Below are 15524 nucleotides of genomic sequence, written 5' to 3'. Positions count from 1 at the left end.
AATAACCCTACCTTTCGAAGTCTTTACTCATATTTAAATATTTCGTTAATTTTGCAGTCCTGCAGTGTCACTAGTGGTGCTGAAAGAAGACACAAAAAAATCCAACAGGAACATATTCTGACGTGACTATGGATTTCAACATTGTTTATTATCATGACAAAACCTTGTTTATGTGTCCGACTAATATCTGTTGCTATGTATTATCTGTCAACTTAAAAATCTTGAACTTCATCCCCTTGACCCCACAATCTGAAATTGGTTCCAACAGGTAGATGATTCTATAATGTTTAACTTGTTCTAGTGACCTTTTCTCTATTTTTTTTCTAGGGCAATGTTCATCTATCACGCTATTAGTTTTTATAGACTAGGCATTACTAAGCAGGTTTATGCATGTTTGACACATGGGAACTAAATATGTATTCTCTCACACCCATTAATTAATCAGGAACTACTGAACTTTATATAAGTCAGCAAAAGACAGGACATCATCTTCATTAATGTTAAACAGATACATTGTCATATTCAATGACGTTAGTATTATATTGCTTTATAATGTTGATTTATTGGCATAATAGAATCAGCGTGCCGTTGCATGGATCTTGAAGGGGTGTGGGGTGCGTGTTACTCCTATCACTCCATCAAGATTGAGTTTCTCACCCTCTGCTGCTGAAAATCGAAATTTTCTGAACAAAGTGACAAAGAAAAGGAAGAGCTCCATTCTCGCGAGCTGCTCCCCCAAACAGACCCTCTTTCCTGTGACAGAGACACAGTAGTATTTATTTATTTATTATAATTATTTATTTATTTATTAGTTTTCTTACGTACCCCAAACTTTTGAATGGTAGTGTAAATTATTAATAATATATTATCTTTTGGTACATGGTATTTTCAATTTACCTGCAGAAAAGGGCATGAATGCGTCCCGCCTCACAAACTTGCCCTCTTTGTCTAAAAAGTGCCCAGGATTGAACTCGTAGGGTGTCTCCCATTCATTCTCATCAAAGAGAACCGAGTGCAGTATGGGTAAAATTGCTGTACCCTGGTTGAAACGATAATGTGTCAAAATAAACCATTGATCCCTTTTTGAGAACCATTTCTGTCAGTCAGCCAAATTAATAACTTTTGGAAGTGATTACATTTTTAAAATAGGAAAGTATTGCTGAATTTAGTTCTTATCTGAATAAATTAACTGCGTATCACTAACCTTTGGGATGAAGCTCTCTCCAAGGGTTGTGTCTTTGTCAGCCATCCGCAAGCCATTCATTGGTACAATATCTCCGAATCTCAGGATCTCGTGGATGACAGCCTCAGTGTAGGGCATGTTGGCCTTGTCGGCTATACTCGGCTCCTTTGAGCGTCCAATCACTCTGTCTATCTCCTCCTGAACTTTTTCTACAATTGACACCATATATTAAAATATCAGTTACGTATGAGTTACTACTTATATGCTTAGTTTGTTGAAATTCACCTTGTACTTCTGGGTAAGTGATGAGGTATATGAGACCCCAACATAATGCAGTGGATGTAGTTTCGGTCCCAGCCAGAAACAGGTCTAGAACACATGGAATGATGTTCTCTTCATCAAAACCATCTGTTGTTTCATGTGGCTTCTGGTCAGGGATGGAAGGAGTAAAATAAGTTGCTGTATTCCTACAAATACATGCAAGTTCAATAGGGTAGTTTGTAGTTCTCCTGTCATTTTAATAGTTGTATTACCTTCATAATCTCAATTAGGAAGCTGTCGATGTAGTCTCGAGGCTCTGAGGGATCCAGTTCGGCCTTGTGTTTGACAACAACCTCTTTAACAAAGGCTTGCAATAATTTGTAGTTACTGAACATGTCATTGTGTGGCCCAGGAAGATGCTTCATGATGGTGGGAAATGCTTCATAGAGCTGAATGTAAAACATTTTTATTCACTCATGTGTCTGTAGTAGTGCTGCATGACCAGAATTAATTATGAATAGATATTTGAAGGAGTAGCTCTCCAAAAAATTTAAATTGGCTTAAGATTTACTCAACCTCAGGTCATCAAAGATGTAGATGAGTTTGTTTCTTCTTCAGAAAAGAGTTTTGAAACTAGGTATCAGTTGCTCACCAATGGATCCTTCTAACGGCACCCATTTACTCAAGGGGAGCCACTTGATAATAAAATGCAAAATTTCTTCAAATCTGTTCTGATGAAGAAACAAACTCATCATGGTCTGAGGGGTCTTTGTGGTATTACAGTACATAAAGGACAATTATCAGAAAGAAAAATTATTTATTTACCTGTGCCCAAATGGACCCCTCTAATTGAATGCTTTTAGATATGTATTTTAGCATTGTCCTGAATTGGTGGTCTGCATAATCAAATCTCTGGCCGAACACCATTTGACAGATGATATTGGAAACCGCATTGTTGAAAAGAATGGTTGGGTCAAAAGCGCCTCCTGAGAAGGACAAAAACTAGATGAGTCCTGTTATTTACCCTAAATTGATTCTGATATATGCAAAGTTTTGTGTACCTTTCTGTTTGTCAATCTCATCAAGTAAGAAGCGGCTCTCTTCACAGATGGTCAGCTCCATTGTTTTCTTTCCCAACCCAAAATTCCTCAGTGTTGACAGAGCAAAACGTCGTTGCTTCTTCCACATTTCACCATTACTGAAGAAGAGTCCAGCTGTCCGGACACGAAAAATCAGTATATAATCGGGTTTCATAGGATACTGAAAGTTTAGGACCTGAAACTTTTTTTCCCAAAAAATAATCTGTGAAAGTATGTTTGTAAACGTCAGACGATGATGATCTTATAATCTAAATATTAAATGAGCTGTGTTATTTTCTATTCATTGTATGTCCTTTTTTGCAACCGTTTTAGCAAGCTTTAGGACATGTCTAAACAGTTTGGCACTATTAAAAATACTTTTTTGAATTTTTATTTTAGAAATAAATAACAGATCCAAATTATGTAACTATTTGGGCTTCACAGTTTAAAGGAATGTTTATTCAGAGGGACTTTGGTTCTTCAGATTCACAATAAACAATGCTTTTCTCTTGTGATAGGTCAGTATTATTTAACCTACCATTGCCCGAGTAGACTCGACACTGTAATGGACTGTAGGGCCGATCCAGAAAGTTTTCAGCCTGAGTCACCAGGGCCTCCTTCACCAGTTTATAACCAGTAATGAAGACCACTTTGTCTCTTCCTAATCGCAGACTGAATATATCGTTGTAGGCATGGCCTAGCTGTGAGGAGAACAACAATGCAGAAGCTTGAAAAATGTGACTGTAACTAATGCAAATCATTGGGTTCATAAATATTTTTTGTCAGCAAACTGCAAGCATGATCTAAATGTCACACACCATATCAAGTAATCTCTTATCTCAATATTATATGTATATATATATATTAATAAACATTGTCCTGTCCTATCAACCCATAAGTATCAATATTGTCTGCTCACCTTTGTCAAATATATATGCGGCTCCTTCGAGTCAACGTTGAAGACATTTCCTAGGAGTGGAAGAGAGAAAGGGCCACGTGGGTAATTCGGGGGGTTTCTGTTCTTCACATAGTCTGCCACCAAGAGAAATGCCACTATGAAGAGCAGTAGTCCTCTAAAATCGAGAATCTCGAGAACTGAGGTTAGCACCATGACAGGCGAAGAAGGATAATGTGAGGTTTGCAGAGTGTATGTTGAACAGGCAGCCTTTGTCCATCTGTTCAGCCTGCCACTCCCCTCATACTTCTCTCAATAGATGTAATGTTTTTAACAGAAAATGGACTCGGAGTTACACAACTTCTTGACGGTTTAGATTACTCTTGTTGTGTCAGAGATTTTTGAGTGTCGAATGAATGTCGGCTAATATGTTCATTAATTTTAATGGGGCGTCTTCCTCAGATTTCATTATTATCTGCAGCATGATTGAGACCAGAAGTGAGGTGGACTATTGGAGTTTATACCTTGCAGGTTCATTTTTAACCGTGCTTGACTTTTGCCATAGTGTTAGTGATTGAATCCTCCCCACTCTCCCATATTGATTCATGTCTATATTTGCTCTTTGATTTGCAGTGTAAATAGGGGACAAAAGATGTCAGTGCAAAACACATGATCCTGATAGTTCCAAAACACTTTTCATACAAAGCTGGCAGTACCAGTTCATATTTTAGAGCTTTCAAATCAATCAATAAGGTGCACTAATGGTCACTCAGGGAAAGGTTATGTGTTGGTTTGAAAATGAGATGTAAAATTGCTAAATCAGAAAGATACATGACTTTATGAATTCTTTAATACAGGCAGGTTAAAGGTAAGTAATAAAACAACAGAAAACAACTATGTGTCTCTGTGTGTGTGTGTGAAACTATTTTTTAAAGAAATATCTTATGCTTACGTAAGACATTAATTTGACATTTATTGGGTAAAAAAAAAAAATACAAAACGTATCAAATTAGCATAATATAGTTATATTTACACGGCACATACACTAAGCAATCACAAAGAAGAGGGGAAAAACACCTAGTCATCAGCCGTGTATTTCAAAGGTGTGGCAGCTTACAGAAGTAATAAGAGACTGGCAAAAACAAAAAATGTATGCATAATAAATAGACATTGTAGGAGGGAAAGAAATAATGCATAAAGAGCTACAGTAAACAGAGGTTCTGAAAAAGGTTCCCACATTTTAACAACTGTTCTATTTTCAGACAGAACAAATTCTTTCCTTGTGTTGACAGGAAGTAAGTGTTGAAGGCCAAAGCACATTTCCTTGTGTTTATAGTACAGATCATAATCTATATAATGGTGTTACATTTTGGCAAAAAGAAAAAGTAGTAGTACATAATGTACAATTTAAAGGACTTTGTATATGTATTATGCATATAAAAAAGTCCCAAATAAACATAATGAAGTTGTGGGTGATATTTCTTGCATTAAATTTGCACTGCATTCTCGCAGAGCTTGTATGGCAGGGGGGCTTGTGTGAAGCCCACCTGGCTCTCCAGACTGGACTCCTCACCAGGAGGAGGGCTGAAACTGAAGTTCTGCAGGAGAATGGTGAGAAAGATGAACAGCTCCACGTGAGCCAGTGTATTTAAATATTTTTATTTCACCTTCGGTATAAAATAGCTTCCTAGATTTTTGTCCTTTACTGCAGTTCTAGCCATACTGGGAGACACAAGGTTTGCTTTTCTAAGATTTTTATGTCAGCAAAACTGCCTTTGAATTTCAATGTTTTTTTCTAAGACCATTGGCAAATATCTGCTCTTGTTCACAAACTCACATCATTTTGGTCAATTCCACAAAAAACAAGACTTCTTATTTTATGTCATTTTGTTTTTCAGTCAGGGGTCAGCGTCAAAGACAACGGAAGAAAATTGTGTTTAGACCTGCTGTACAATCATAGAAGAAGTTTTTCTTTACATTCAAAATAATTAGCATCCTTATTTTGCACCTATTGAGCAAGACCACTTTGTTTATCTGCAATAAAACTATATATAATAATCACAAATTATCTTGCTACTTTAATTCCATATATACAGTAGCTGTATTATAAACAAATATGTTGTGTTTCCTTTCTTTAACACATTGGTTGTCTTATTGCTATTGTTAGAGTTATTTACCTCTGCCTTTTTCAAATAAAGGTGAAACAGAGCAGTCAACGAAGGTTTCCCCTTGAGTGATTAAATATATTAATATAAAAACTAACATTATTATTGTTCAGTTATATAGTAAATTAGCAATTTCTTAATGTTACATCATCACTACAGTGTTGTAATAAATGTATGAGTTCCTCATCAACAGTTCAACAGTTTTAGAGTGTGAAGACATTTCCTAGGACGGGCTGCAGCCAGGGTCCTGGTGGAACATTTGCTGGATTTTTATGACTGTAAATCTATAAGCAGCAGCAGTAAACAAATCACAAACAAGCAGCTTTTAAACTGCAAGCACTCAAATAAGGAATACTGTATAAAACCATGGCTGAGTCTATAAGCAGCTGTTTCCTCTGAGGTAAACCAACTTATTTTAGACAAGCTGTTGTTAATAGGGTGTATTTGTGTGTGTGAGAGAGAGTGCACGAGTGCTATTTATCTGAAAAGAGAGAGTTAATGTGGGTCTCAGCACCAAGAGACCATTCGAGCAGCTTGGGAGACCTTATGTAACCCTGTTACGTAATCAATGTTTATAGTTCATGCTATAGTTTCCAACAAAAACAGAGCCTCAGTTCAACCTCCGTGTGAACCTTCTGCATTCCAAATGAATCTCTACCAAGAACACGTCATACATAATGACTTACACAGCTGAACTACAGATAAGAACTTCCGTGCAATCATGACAATGCTAATGTGCTTTGGTTGGACGACATGTTTCTTAATGCATAACAGTACAGAACACTCCAGCTAAAACATGATATAAACGTGTGTAATGTACCGTATGAATATTTTGGGTTCTTGCTTCCCCAGGGCCTTTGTTCCTGGGTAGTCAAGAGGGTTGGGGAGGTAATAAGACACGCTTGTTTTGCTCTCTTCCTCTATTCTCTGCAGAGACTTTGTGAAATGTAATGCATGCCTGATATGTGCTGCTCCATTTTTACAGTCTGAGAAGTTTGTAAATGTAGATTTTATCACACTGTTTAACACTGGGTACAATTACTACACTCTAAGATTTGAAATTAAGGAAAGGAAAAGTAGAAAAATTACTATTTCAGTCTTTCTACTTAAACATGTTTAATTAAATGTGCATATCAGAGAGGGACATTTGTCCTAAAAGCACACACGCACACAATCTAAAAAGGGATTTTGTCCATATGTGTTGACTGTACACTCAGTGTTTCAGATTTCAAGAGGATTAGGCCTTTCATAGTTTTGGGGTTGCAGGAAGTTACATAATACCCCAGCTGTTGTTTAGCAATGAATCTGTGACATTCCTTTACTCAGTATAGTTAAAGTAACTCAAATAATCTGTCTTTTTATATGAAACAATTCTAGTCATCTTTATTGTATTTTTTTTTTGCATGAAACAGAGATTTAGTTCTAATTTATTTACATGACAAATATGATTATACATCCGTAAATAATGTAGACAGTGCATTATTACATGAATCAATACATATGCATTTGTACAGTACAACAAAATCATTAATATATGTATTGATACATTTACACAATACTGTATACATTAAAATCAAGTGTACAACATTGCAACTTATGTGCAAATAAGACGCTAACCTAAAAGATAATTATCCAGACATATTTTGTCTTATTTTACTGACTTTGTTTTGTCCTAACGTGAGGACACACATATACGGTAGGGAGCAGGAGCATATGTGAACCATATCTCGCCCACTAAACTGGGTTCCTCTCCTGGGCATTTGGAGATGGTGAATTGCTGCAGCAGGGAGGTGAAAAACAGGAAGAGCACCTGACGAGCCAGCTGCTCTCCCACACATGCTCGCTTACCTATGAGCAGATGACATAGAGCACAATTGAGGTAAATTTAGGTATTTTTGTTGTATAACAGCCTGAGAGTTCATTCATTCAAAACCACTCATTGTTTTGTGAAAAAAATTACATTATTGCATTAGGCAGTTTTTTATTAATTTATAAAAGCTAATTGCCTTGTTAAAGTGAGTGCTGATTTTGTTCTTCTGTATTTAACACTATTCCACAAAAAAAAAAATCACACTATTAGAAAAGTTATATATAAATATTTATAAAACATTACCTGATGAAAATGGCATGAAGGCATCTCTCTTCCGAAACTGGCCATTTTCAGTCAGGAAGTGTCCTGGGTTAAAGGTGTCTGGTGTCTCCCATTCGTTTGGGTCATGTAGTACTGAAGACAGGATTGTTGAAACAGCAGTGCCCTAATAAAGAGAGAATGAAAACTGCTGATCTGTGTAGCAAACAACAATGGCTGATTGACGTAAGAAATGTATGCCGATATGAGATCATTGACTATATGTTTTAAAATACATGTATATTTCAATCAAGTCTAGACTAGTCTTGAATAGAATAGAATTCCTACCTTTGGAATGAAGTATCCTCCTAGTTTTGTGTCTTTAACAGCTTTTTTAGGGAATCCCATTGGAACAACATCTCCAAGTCTTTGCATCTCATGGATGACCGCATCAGTGTAGGGCATATTAACTCTGTCAGCCAAACAGGGTTGACGCGACTGTCCAATCACCCTGTCTATCTCTTCCTGGACCTTTCCTGAATGGGAAATACAAGATAGTTGTAAAGTGGTGACAATATGTATTTTCTTTAAAACTGACCAAACCAAACTCACTCTGTGTTTCTGGATATTTGATCATAAAAAGAAGACCCCAGCGTAATGTAGTGGCAGTGGTCTCTGTCCCGGCCTCAATTACATCCAGGCAAGTTATCACTAACCCTTCTATGTTAAAACCAGCCTGGGGGTCACTCTTTTTCTATGGAAAAAAAAACATGCTGAATTATTCAAACATCTTCATATTCAGAAAGAAAATTCCACCTTTACTTACTGCACCTTTTCCATCTCAGTCAGATAATTGTCTATTAAGTCACGAGGGTTTGAAGAGTCCCAGTCCTCTCTGTGTTTAATGATCTCTCCTCTCAGGAAATTTGTGATCTTCTTATAGTTGGAAAAAATTGTCTGGTGGGGGCCAGGTAAATATTCCAATAGCCGAGGAAACACATTGTACAGCTGTAAAAGATGACATTATAGGTGATGAATACAGATTTTGAATAATAATTACCTCACAGGACGTTAAAATATGAAACTAGTGTTTAAGGATGCTATTATGAATCAGTACCTGTGCTCTAGGAGAGCCCATTAACTTAACGCATTCGGTGTCAAGACGCAGGATACTTTGGTAGCATTCATCATGATACTCAAAGCGTTGACCAAATATCAAAGAAGCAACAGTATTTGAGACAGCACCGCTTAAGATAGCCAAAGGGTTGAAAGGTCCTGTTTGAGAGAAGAAAAAAAAGGATGTTTATTAAATTGCAAATTGGTGTCATTCTTCTTTGCCCCAGTAAACAAAGATTCTCCTGTTAGTGAGATATTTACACCATACCCTTTTCTGTCTTAAAGGCATCACAAAGGAAGACACACTCTTCCTGGATCCTGTGCTCAAGGCTTTTCTTCCCCTCTCCAAACATCCGCAAATGGAAGGCAGTGAACTTCCTATGCGACCGCCACAGGTATCCATTACTCATTGATATACCTATATAATGATGAAACTTATCATTAATAATAAAACATCACCAACTCCTTCGAAGAATAAAAACTGGTACTAAGCATTAAGGTCATTGTGGTCAGTGCACTTACCAATTGCCTTGAAAACTTTGTGAAACAGAGGGACATTTGGACGCTCAACAAAACTATCACTCTGAGTAATGAGGGACTCCTTTACCATTTTATATCCAGATATGATTACCATTTTCTCACTCCCCACTCTTAAGCTGAACACCTTCCCATAGGCTTCAGCCAACTGAAATTCAAAATTTTTATTTTATTTATATCAATCAAGTCCAGAAACAAGACAATAAATTAAATCAACATCTAAAATTGCTTTAAATAGACAAACATGCTAATTAAAACCATATGAATTTAGCTCCCACCTTAGCCATGCTCCTAAAATCCATCTTAGTGAAGACAGTTCCCAGGAATGGCAGAGGCCAGGGTCCTGGCGGGAAATTGGAAGGATTCTTGTTTTTGATCATATCTACAAGGAGCAGAAATACAAAAAGGAAAATGATCCAGCTTTTAAAATCAAAGCTGTCGTATATCAAGTGCAGGATCATGGTGGTAGAGGAACGGCAGATGCTCTTTGTCTTATTTGAGCTCTGTGGTTTGTAAATGATCATTGGTATAAATACTTTTGTACAGGACTGGGAGATGTAAATAATGGGAGGGAGGAGTAGAGAGATATTACATATCTCTCCATGAAGGTGGAGAACGAAACCTTATGGAAACATGTTTATCAAAAGTAAAAGTTTGATGATAAGCACATAAGATATTACAAACGCATTGACTACATCACAGTGTGACCTGACATGTTGGCATCTGCACTAAAGGTTTAAAACTATGTTAATACTTTAATGTTAATACTATGTTAATTTCTGCAGCTTTGATTGTACATATACAAATAGTAACATAATTTGGCTAATCTTCATCTTTTTCCATGTTTTCATATACAATACATTGGTACATTTTAATATGTACAATAATTGCAAGCTCATTTCTGAGTTCAAGGGTGAACATCAAGAATTATTAACTTGAATCTAAGAATCAAATGCAATGACACTGCATTTTTAAAACTGCGTGACAGAGATATTTATTGCGTTTGATATGGTTTGCCCATTTGTAGATCAGAACAAATAGGCGTTGGTATTAAAACAGTGTGAAGATAAACCACCACTATAAAGCCTACTTAATGGTAACAAAAAAAATGAAATCTTACATACTTGGGGGTAGGTATTCTATCATAACAGATATCCATAAGCATGCTAAAAAAAAAAATTGTATACTGGAGGACACACACATACGGTAGGGAGCAGGAGCATAAAAACATATCTCTCCCTCCAAACTGAGTTCCTCTTCTGGACATTTGGAGATGGTGAATTGCTGCAGCAGAGAGGTGAAGTATATGAAGAGCTAATGGCAAGGGAATCCCAGTGAAACAACATCTCCAAATCTTTGCATAACAGACTAGGGCATATTAACTCTGTCAGCCAAAACAATGCATAAAATGATCCAGCTTTTAAAGTCAACGCTTTTATTTATAAACTGCAGGTTCATGTAGAAGAAAATGGCACATTCCCTTTGTCAGAGAATGTCAGAGTTGGATAGGCTATTTGCAATCTATTAATGCTTATGCTTGACTGGGAAACATGGTCATCGTTTCAAGTAACAATGCAACTGGCAGTGAAACCAGGCCCTGCCTTTCACACAGCGACCACGGACTTCATACCTCTCCATGCTTAGGAGGCCCTGCTGAAAAAAAAGTAAGGAAAAGAGAGGAGAGGAGAAATATTCCAGGAGGGTAAAACAGAATCTTACTAGTATATCAGTATTTTGAACGCATACGTTTTTCAAAATAATCTTTCATAACATTGGATAACCCTTATGAAAATTAACCATGGTTTTACTACAAATATAACCAAAAAACCATGGTTACTATAGTTAATATAACCACAAATTAACCATGGTTTTGCTATATTAACCAGTTTAACCATGGTATTTGTAGTAAATTTGTAGTACATGCCAAAAAACCATGGTTATTACAGTTTTACTATAATTAAACCGTTATTTCCATTTACATCCTCATAATGTAAAAAGATAGCCTATAGGAAAGGGAGCGTCCCACAAACGAGAGCAAAGCAGTTTATGCATTTTTATTTTATTTTACTTACGTATTTACTTTATTTATTTGGTCAATCGCTAGAAATGAGTTATCTCATGCTATTTATTTATTTCAGTAGCCTACACCTCGCAGACTCTAAATATCTAATCTAGCTTCAGTGAAGGGGGCGGTGGTTCAGTAGATCCAGCCAATAGAAAGCTCCTACACAGTATGGACTAGAATGCTATTTGTTCTCGCTAGTGTCGGTCGTTCAAAGCAGAAAATCGGTTGAGTTACATAAGGAAGATTCGGTGTACAAAAATATGAGCGCTTTGACTGGACGATTGGTTTACCTTTAAAAAAAATCATTCAGGAACACCGATTCGTTCACGAACAGCTCTCTTTCGCAAATCCAAAATGTTTATTGCAGGTTATTATTGCACGATGTAGAAAACAGAAGTGAACCAGGAAGTAAACAAATTAAAGTCAAACTTTTCGCGTAGGCTCGTTTCTCAGTGCAGAATAAAGGGGGTAAGCGCTTGAAAATGGTCTTGGAGAACATGTTGTTGTCTTTAGCCTCAGTGCAGTGGACAGATGTAGGGACCCTGTTACTGATGTTTGTCATCTTTCTGCTGATCTCATATCATCTGAGAAACAGAAAGCCTAGAAATTATCCCCCTGGACCCACACCTCTCCCCTTTATTGGGAATGTTTTCAACCTGGATGCTAAACAACCACATATTCAATTAACTAAGGTAACTCACAGCCTCTTGTTGTGGTTTCTAAGTCTGATCGTATAAAGTATTTCAAATTAGGCTTGGTATCCTAATCCCTGTAACTGTGAGTATTTTTCCCATTTTTTTTCATGTTGTCTCTTTCCCTGCAGATGTCAGACCGTTATGGCAACATTTTCAGCTTGCGTCTGGGAAGCTTAAACACTGTTGTTGTGAATACCTACAGCCTGGTCAAGAAAGCTCTTATTGACCATGCAAACATTTTCACAGGCCGTCCAACCAATGATGTTCTCAAAAGAATAATCAAGTGCCAAGGTATACATTAATGTTGGGAGAATAACTTTAAATGATATTCTAACACTCTCTAAATATCACATCTTTCATGAAATGTCTGGCAACAGGTGTAACCTTCAATAATGGCTACAGTTGGAAGCAACAGAGGCGGTTCACTCTCAGTACTCTTAAATACTTTGGTGTGGGAAAGAGGAGCCTGGAAGTCATCATCATGGAAGAGTACAAATACCTTCACCAGACCATCATGGAAACCAATGGTAAGTACAGTAGAAGCATTAATGTGATAAGAAGCAAAACCTGACTATTTAGGCATATCATGCTTTTTAGTTTTTGTCAAAATTCTGCATTATATACACACACACAGATATATTATGTATGTATGTATATATGTATGTGTTTGTATGTTTCTCCCACAAGATGACACCAGTCGGTCTTCCATGCATTGAATTTTAAATACATTTTACAGTTGCATAAACATAGCCACTATGTTGAGACTGTGTCTTATTAACTAATTTAACCTGTCAGCAGTTAACCTAGTGGTAATAAGTCTTACTTTTAGACTTAGACCAATCTACTTTTTTATTTAACTGACTTATGATCAGTCTTGAAAAAAATAATGATAATAATTCGATGACTAACTTGTAAGATTAGTCTTAGAGGTTTATGCGACCAGCACTAGGACCACTAATCTATAATAGAGAACAGTATAATAAGAAGAATACAAAGAATAGTCATATATATATATATATATATATATATATATATATATATATATATACTGTATATCAGTGACTAGGTCTCAATTCCTTAGCAACCACATAGCAAGACATTGACAGCCACCATAAAAAAATCTACTTTTAAATTGAAACTAGCTTCACCTGTTGTTTTATTTTATTAGGGCTGCCATTCGACCCTCATTACTTTATTAACAATGCTGTCTCCAACATCATCTGCTCCATGGTATTTGGGAGGAGGTTTGAGTACACTGACCAAAGGTTTCTGAACATGCTCAGTCTGATGTCTAAAGCCCTTAAACTACAAACGTCTGTGTGGATACAGGTATTATGAGATGAAAATATATAGTGGTCTGTCATAGGGACTCCTAAATTTCCACTTAAGGTGCAACAAAATGCATTATTTGAAAACAACTAATAAATTAAAGGTGCCCACCCAAGCTGACCTGCTGCTTTTCCATTGTAGCTTTACAGTGTTTTCCCTTATGTTATGGACCTCCTCCCGGGACCTCATAAAGACCTGTTTTCCTGCTTCCATCAAGTTTGTGCTTTTATAAAGGAAGAGGTGGACAAGCATTGTGCAGACTGGGACCCCTCCTCACCCAGAGATTTTATAGACTGCTATCTCACTGAGATCCAGAAGGTACAATCTCTCTCTAACACAGCCTATGAAAATATGGCTTTTTATAAATGTATTATGCTTATGCAAACAAAATATTTGATGAACATGTACAAATATTCCACTCATTTAGTTCGAGTTTCCTTTATCCAACATGACTATCCTGCATATGCTAATTGTAATGCCGCTGTGTGCTTTAGAGGAAATATGATCTAGAAGCGGGATTTCATGAAGAGGGTCTGCAGTATGCTGTACTTGATTTGTTTGTGGCAGGAACTGAGACAACATCTACTACTCTACTGTGGGCCTTTGTATACATGATGAAATACCCAGAAATCCAAGGTAAAATGCTCCAAATTACAAGTCAGCTGTTAATAAAATGTTGTCCATGTAAACGGTTCATAAACCAATTATACTGAATACTTTACTATGTTGTTATGAAGTTACATTTGTTAAACATGTCATGGACATTGACACTGAATGTCATATTCAGAAAAGGTTCAACAAGAAATAGACAAAGTAGTTGGACGGTCACGTCGACCCAACATAGATGACAGACCCAGCATGCCATACACTGATGCTGTTATCCATGAGGTCCAGAGAATGGGCAATGTTGTCCCCCTTAGTGTGCCAAGAATGACCAATGAAGACACAATATTGGAAGGATATTATATTCCAAAGGTGAGATGAATGAAAAAAATTTGTAAAATGACAACAATTACACAGCCGACTTCTCATCAACATAGCATACTTACTATATCAATTGATGGATGGGGACTGATATGTTCTCAGAGTTGCGTGATATTAAAAAAAAGTCTGAATTGTGAGATGAAAACATCACAATTGCCTTTTGTATTTTATATTCCATACATTCCATACATCCTTGAGTAATTTTAATGTATTTAATTTTATTCATACAACTCTTGGGTAATTGGTAGTAACAGATCTTGTCTAGAAAATAGCCTCAGCTGCTGACATGCCATTTAAATTTGAGCTTACAAGCCACCTACCAACAAAATCAAACTGCTATGTTGTTTTTAAACGTGTTGAAAATAAGTTGAAAAGTACATTATATGCAACATGGAATCTTTTATGTTAACCCTTAGATTGTTTTTTTTTTTTTTTACATTAAGGGTACACAGATCATTCCTAACCTGACCTCAGTGCTCTTTGACCAGACCAAGTGGAAGTCTCCATATTCATTTGACCCGCAGAATTTTCTTAATGCTCAAAGCGAATTTGAAAAACCTGAAGCTTTTATTCCTTTCTCGGCAGGTGAGCAGGTTTTTTTTTTTTTTTTTTTTTTAGGTAAATATTTTATTACACAAATACAGAAAATACTTGACAGTTGTGCATATACACATTAAATCGTGAGATAATCTTGAGGCTTGTTTTGAGATTTCATTTCGTCTTCCCAAGGAAAACGATCTTGTCCAGGAGAATCACTTGCCCGTATGGAGCTCTTTCTCTTCTTCACATCCTTTCTACAATCCTTCACTCTTTCACCTCCAGGGGGAAAGCAAACAAGCTTGGACTTCAACTTTGGAATGACACTCTCCCCAAAGCCATTTAAAATAAGTTTCACTCCTCGTTGATTGTTTATACATTGTTTATACATCAGTGCACAATATTTACAGGTGGTATTGTGCTGTTGCTACAAAATGATCTATAACCATGTAAAACTGCAACTTCTAGTAGACAAATAAAAGTGGGTTACCTTTAAAAAATAATCTCTTATTTATCCCATGAAATCACACAATCATAACATCAAACAAACAAAAGAGAGAAAGCTAAATGATAATAAAATATATTTTTAATCTGAATATTAATAATTTAA

At 36.4% G+C, this 15524-nt stretch overlaps 3 protein-coding genes across 3 annotated transcripts; 1 reads left to right on the top strand and 2 right to left on the bottom strand.

Annotated features, from left to right (window-relative positions):
- Positions 1 to 119: 119 nt before the first annotated feature.
- Positions 120 to 3721, bottom strand: LOC113062931 (cytochrome P450 2J2). Its single transcript, XM_026233027.1, has 9 exons — positions 3443 to 3721; positions 3062 to 3224; positions 2506 to 2658; positions 2270 to 2430; positions 1717 to 1893; positions 1469 to 1610; positions 1205 to 1392; positions 898 to 1039; positions 120 to 753 (listed from the first exon to the last, which is right to left on the bottom strand). Exons 1-9 carry the CDS (start codon positions 3632 to 3634, stop codon positions 578 to 580), a joined length of 1494 nt encoding a protein of 497 aa, XP_026088812.1. The 5' UTR covers positions 3635 to 3721; the 3' UTR covers positions 120 to 577.
- Positions 3722 to 7210: 3489 nt separating this feature from the next.
- Positions 7211 to 9818, bottom strand: LOC113062935 (cytochrome P450 2J2-like). Its single transcript, XM_026233031.1, has 9 exons — positions 9583 to 9818; positions 9290 to 9452; positions 9036 to 9185; positions 8769 to 8926; positions 8483 to 8659; positions 8264 to 8405; positions 8000 to 8187; positions 7697 to 7838; positions 7211 to 7431 (listed from the first exon to the last, which is right to left on the bottom strand). The coding sequence occupies exons 1-9, from the start codon at positions 9763 to 9765 to the stop codon at positions 7256 to 7258; spliced, it is 1479 nt and encodes a 492-aa protein (XP_026088816.1). The 5' UTR covers positions 9766 to 9818; the 3' UTR covers positions 7211 to 7255.
- A 1751-nt stretch (positions 9819 to 11569) lies between these two features.
- Positions 11570 to 15426, top strand: LOC113062930 (cytochrome P450 2J2-like). Its single transcript, XM_026233026.1, has 9 exons — positions 11570 to 12061; positions 12193 to 12355; positions 12442 to 12591; positions 13233 to 13393; positions 13535 to 13711; positions 13888 to 14029; positions 14181 to 14368; positions 14821 to 14962; positions 15107 to 15426. The coding sequence occupies exons 1-9, from the start codon at positions 11852 to 11854 to the stop codon at positions 15280 to 15282; spliced, it is 1509 nt and encodes a 502-aa protein (XP_026088811.1). The 5' UTR covers positions 11570 to 11851; the 3' UTR covers positions 15283 to 15426.
- Positions 15427 to 15524: the final 98 nt, after the last annotated feature.

Source organism: Carassius auratus, chromosome 45 (genome assembly GCF_003368295.1).
Source record: "Carassius auratus strain Wakin chromosome 45, ASM336829v1, whole genome shotgun sequence".
Lineage (NCBI taxonomy): Eukaryota > Metazoa > Chordata > Actinopteri > Cypriniformes > Cyprinidae > Carassius > Carassius auratus.
This window is presented reverse-complemented; position numbering and strand designations above follow the sequence as displayed.